Source organism: Histoplasma capsulatum, genomic scaffold (genome assembly GCF_000149585.1).
Source record: "Histoplasma capsulatum NAm1 scaffold_2 genomic scaffold, whole genome shotgun sequence".
Taxonomy (NCBI): domain Eukaryota; kingdom Fungi; phylum Ascomycota; class Eurotiomycetes; order Onygenales; family Ajellomycetaceae; genus Histoplasma; species Histoplasma mississippiense.
The window spans coordinates 3,354,655-3,359,841 of NW_001813981.1; the positions used below are offsets into that span (position 1 = coordinate 3,354,655).

Consider the following 5,187-nt stretch of genomic DNA (forward strand, 5'->3'; position numbering starts at 1 on the left):
CCAAGGCTAACCAAAAATACTCCATCGATAACCTATATGGCTTATAGACGTGCATGACAGCTTCCACTGCATCTCCAGATGGTTGAGAACTCGACTAGTATGCCCGTTGGACAACAGAGACTGGGAGTTTCAGAAATACGGACGATAGAGCTACAATTGTATTACCAAATAACACAACGAAACCGAACCGAGACCCGATTCCCTCATTTTTTTTTTTTTTTCTTGGGGGACTACATTTCTTTCTCATCCCGCCGATTCTAACACCGAAATGAAACTGTTGGATAGGGAATGCTATGCGAAGGGTTAATCCAAGACCCAAGCTATGTAGATCGTAGATACTAAGTTTGAACGAAGGAGGGTCAGAACAGTAGCTACGCTACGGCGTCACGGCATCATGTTAATGAAGCTTGAAGGCTTTGAGTTTTTCTTTCGCCTATTTATTGAAACCCATGGGAAATACCCCAAGCTCGGAGAGCAAAGTGAATAGAACGCCTTGCTTTTACGCACCCTGCCCCTTCCGCTTTTCCTTTCTTCCCTTCCCTCTATCTCAACAGCAATGTCAATCCGATGTATAAGATCAATATAAGGAAGAAAAAGGACAACTCCAAGAGAAAAAAAAATCCGAACCCATACCATTCCAATTCTTAACGTACCATCGCTAAAAACACAGAATACGAAAAGCCAAAATACACACGTTTTCATTCCCACCCCTCCCCCACGCGGGTTCTCTCACAAACAAACAAACCATTCATCACCGTTTCGCCCCATCCACCACAATCCCTGTCGTCCCCACACCCTCAGCTCCGGAAATCAACCACGGTTCTGGATGCTTATTATACATCGGCCAGGGCGGCACAACCACGAGCACCGCAATGAGTATCCCCACCAACCCGATCCAGACGGATAAGTGTACATCCTCGTAGGCGTAGCCAACAGTGAAAGCGATAACCTGTGTGGTTGTTCCAGCAATGCCGGGTGGGGGTTGTTAGTCCGTGCTTGGTTATTCTTATATATGGAGAGTCCGACGCAGCCGCAAGAGTGAGGTAGGTGAGCGGATGGGGAGGAAGGGGACCTACGGAGAAGATGCTGAGGATGCCGTTATTAAGGTTCTCGGCGAAGCGTTGGCCGTGGAAGTCCTGTAATTGATCGTGAAGGGTAATTAGCTCTCTGCCTTCCGGTTCATCATGGGCCCACACTGTCATATCATGTCATCGATATTCCGTGCACAGCATATTGATTGGCACAATTGCTTCTATCTCTATATCGGCAGGCGGGTCCAGCAAAAGTGTCCTCTGCGGGGAGAGATTGGTGAAGGGTGACGGAGAGGGGAAGGAAGGGGGTCAAATCCGGGGGAGATAAATTTGCACGCACTATTTGGGCCTCGAAGAGGTCTTGGAGGGGAGTGAGGATGTCATCCATACTGGAAGCCTACGTGCTTGTCCCGCAGTGGTCGGTGTGGATATCACGGTGTCTTCATTGATGCTCTGCGGCTCGGCCAAGTATGCGCAAACGGGAAGCTATTGCGATCTAACGCCGTTTAGACTAGTCTCCAAAACTATCTCAACCTTCAAATGTTCGTTACCAGAGTCGAAAGGGAGATTCCACGCGAAACCCCCAAAGCTAATTTCTCTAGGTTGAGTTCAACCTGAGTCCAGATTCAAATGAGCTGTCTGTCTATTCTAGGGGACATTTTTCAAAAGCAAAAACCGAGTTTCGTGTGGATCAGATGCATATGTTCGGCCGACGAGTGTTGGCTGTGCGTTTGCGTTCTGAACCGTTCGACATTAATCCTTTAGTATATGTATGTACAGTACTTATGAATACATTTTTCAACTTCTTTTTCTGATTTTGAAATCATGACTTCTTTAACTCCGACATGTTGGGTGCCGGAAAGCGGATCAAATTTTAATCGATATCTGGTATTTCAATTCAACGGCTATAGTGGATATATAACGACAGATGAACTTTCTATAGAAAGGGTACATCACCACGATCCTTTGCAATGTGAATCTGAAATGTTATGTTTGGTGCCCTTATCGCTACTGCGATGGAAAGATGTGTTGCAGCGATATAACTGCAGGTTATCACCCTGTCGCAAGTCAAGACACCAAGTTACAGTACAAGCAAATGACTATTACATCATCTTCCGTCTCTGCCTCGATTATGCGGGACTGCGGACTGAGATACAACTCATCCTCTGTCCCTCGAATATCAGGTTGTCAACAAGGTCGAGCAATGGAAGCTCACTGCCTTTAGCAACATTCAAGTAGCGAAAAAGGCACCCCCTCAGCAATACAGACGGCGCTATGGATGACAATGGCAATGCCCGCAAATTACTGCCTTTCTCTTGGCTCAGATCTGCGCTGCTCTTTATTTATCAGCTCTGGTATACGGGCTTGATACCACTATTGCGGCAGACAGCTCCTCTGCACGTCATTCAGATTCAGATTTTCCGCGACGTCGATCAACTCGCTTGGATTAGTCCTGGGTTCCGTCTTGGATCAGTTGTTGTCATCCTTCCCTAAAGTTTCCTCTTCACATTTTTCTTCAACATGAAGTGGCTCCATATTGCAGGTATTGCATTGTTTCAGGCCGGGTCCGCTCTTTGCGGTAGTGCTCCGAGTGTGTGTGTCTTTACTGTCGGGCGTGTGATTGGCGGAGCGTGAGATATTTATCTGGGAGGTTTACTCTACTTCTCTGCGATGACAACCAGACAGGAGCTTGCGCGTATCTCTCCGGAACTGGTTTGTTTGGAATTGGGCGCGCTTCTGGGACCTGGGGTTGGAGATGGATTCCCAGATTTTTCTGTCGCCTTTTTTATTTTTACATCATTCCTATCATCAGTGTAATCACAGGCCCTGTCTACTTGTTTTTCCTTCCAGCAATTCATCCAGCCACCAGGAAGTCTTTCAACGTTCGACTGGTTAACTTGAACCATCTCGGATTTATCCTGAGCGCAAGAATGCGGGACTTTCACTATGGGATTTATCTTCGCCGGCAACTTGTGGCAGTGGAGCCATAGTTGTGCTATTTTTGATGGTAATACTCCATCTATAGTGTCCTCCTTGCTCTTTATGGACTACAACTGCACCCTCACATCTCCCGGGACCAGGTCGCTCCCCGCCATCCACCCAGGTCCCAAACACATATCCTGTGTCACATCATCACCACCTGCACCAATACATGTGAGTTCTTCATCATGTTCTATATCCCTGTCTACTTCCAGTTCACAAGAAACGATATATCGCTCATGGCCACGCTGCGAGTACTTCTCTACCTCATGTTCGCCATCACTTTCAACCTCACCAGTGGTTGAACCCTCTCCATGATCAAGTACCAAATGCCAATGTGTTTGGTGTGGGGCGTTGCTATAACTTTTGCTGATGCATTGTTTGTGGCTTATCCCTCACCATCGACACCAGCCGCACATATCTATGGCTTCGGTCTTCTCATGGGAATCGGAACTGGAATTACCATGTAGCTGGGATGCTCGATCAAGGTTACATCAATTGACATCCTCAACACCACCAACCTGCAGAATGTCGCGCAGATAGGTTCCACATTCATATGCATTGTCCTTGCAATCCAGGTGCTTCTATCAACCACCGTCCGCAATTTGAATTATGTTTTGAACAGCCAGGGTTTCAGCCAGGCGGTAATTCATAACACTCTTGCGGAGCGCGGAACATGTAGTTCGACTGGCTGAACAGTGAACCACGCACTGAGGCAATTCGTGCCTAGCACTCACCATTTTGCTTGTGGCGGGAGGACTAAATGTTTTCAGCTGTTTGTTGCTGAGACCGGAAAGACTGTTTGGGTAGATTTTTTTGACGTCATGATATAGAACTAGACGCAGCGCAAAAGCAAAATATATTCTCATATTTCCGGCTGTGATAATAGCCCGTTGCGTAATGAACTGATTAGTTGCGGCATAGGTATCGCAATGCTCAAGTTCGCCATTACGAATCAACCCCCCAAAGTGCGCTAGGAGAGGTTAACATGAGAGGTTGGAATTGGCTTCTAGCTATCTTGACGCCAGCCAAGCCACCAGGAGGTGTTTATAGTGGCTACGATGTTGATCCAGCTATTTCCAGCGGCTTCAACATTATCTCTTATAACATGGGCGTTTTTGCCCACGCTGTCACCACGATCACACAAGAGGAACGAAAGGGTCGTATCCAAACGTGTCGCCCATGCTACATACCCAAGCAGAAAGTGTGTAAACCTAACTCCAAGGTCACAAAAGGATCCAGAAGCGCTGGTGTTGATTCTATATTTTCGTGTGACAGTCAGTATCCATGCAATCGTTACAGTCCAGAACTACTCCCACTGTGAATGAGCCCGAAGGCCACCGTTCCAGCATGAGCAGCGTCGTGGCCAAGTTCTTTGACTATCTTGAGGACAGCAATTCTATCACAACAGCCCTGCTGCGGAATCTAAATTTGTCGTTTCTCGTTCTTGTTTGATTCTCCTCCGGATCATTTGTTAATCGAATCTTCGATTTAGGATACGGCCCGATATCAAGGTATGACATTGTTAATTCTTCTTTTAGCCTAGTGGTAAAATGTAAATGGCCACGCCGCCTTATAATGAAACAATGCGAAAGCTGTCATTCTGACTTTCTCAGACGTGTTGATTAAAGGGCCTGAGGCGCGTATTAAAACCCTGCCTTTTAACTCCCACTGCCTTTTCGCTTCATCCGGCCATGGCTAAGTGTTTAGAAGATGGCATAATATTTTCTGCTTTTGTTTAGTTACGTCCCCCCCTCAACAAGACAAGCTTAGCACTCGCGCGTGGTTTTTCGACAATCCAGAAGATGGCTGAACCTTGTGACTTGTTCGAGTACTCCGTACACAACCGGACGATGGATTTATGTTGCGGGCTAGCGCCTCCACCCTGCTGAACTGCTCGACTGATGTACATACAACTCTAGCTATCATGACGCGTTAAGATGCCGCGAGAGGAGACGTACTTTCAACGTCTCTGAACTGAAGCGCCTTGCTGCCCTAGCGGTTCAGCAAGAAGAAGGTGACGTCGCCGGTTTCGAAAAGCTTGCCAAAGGAGGATCCAACCGAAGTTTTAAGATCACCATGCGAAACGGCTTCCAATTTGTTGCGCGAATTCCTTACCCTGTTACCGAACCAAAATTCCTGGTGGTCGCAAGTGAAGTCGCAACGATAGATTGTG

General features: G+C 47.1%; 3 protein-coding genes across 3 annotated transcripts in view; 2 read left to right on the forward strand and 1 right to left on the reverse strand.

The window, feature by feature from the left end:
• HCAG_03036 (predicted protein) overlaps positions 1-148 on the forward strand; it is a gene marked incomplete at both ends in the record, with an annotated part of 767 nt that extends 619 nt beyond the window's left edge. The window contains one exon of the mRNA XM_001542815.1: positions 48-148. Within this exon, the coding sequence (XP_001542865.1) occupies positions 48-148 (101 nt within the window). The remainder of the gene's footprint in view (positions 1-47) is intronic.
• Positions 149-751: 603 nt separating this feature from the next.
• Positions 752-1,419, reverse strand: HCAG_03037 (predicted protein; the record flags this gene model as incomplete). The annotated part of the gene is made up of 3 exons (XM_001542816.1): positions 752-949; positions 1,077-1,136; positions 1,372-1,419. 3 exons carry the CDS (start codon positions 1,417-1,419, stop codon positions 752-754), a joined length of 306 nt encoding a protein of 101 aa, XP_001542866.1.
• A 2,015-nt stretch (positions 1,420-3,434) lies between these two features.
• The window catches only part of HCAG_03038 (predicted protein), a gene marked incomplete at both ends in the record, with an annotated part of 2,775 nt that continues 1,022 nt past the window's right edge, over positions 3,435-5,187 (forward strand). The window contains 4 exons of the mRNA XM_001542817.1: positions 3,435-3,499; positions 3,936-4,288; positions 4,507-4,525; positions 4,934-5,163. Of these exons, the coding sequence (XP_001542867.1) occupies positions 3,435-3,499; positions 3,936-4,288; positions 4,507-4,525; positions 4,934-5,163 (667 nt within the window). The remainder of the gene's footprint in view (positions 3,500-3,935; positions 4,289-4,506; positions 4,526-4,933; positions 5,164-5,187) is intronic.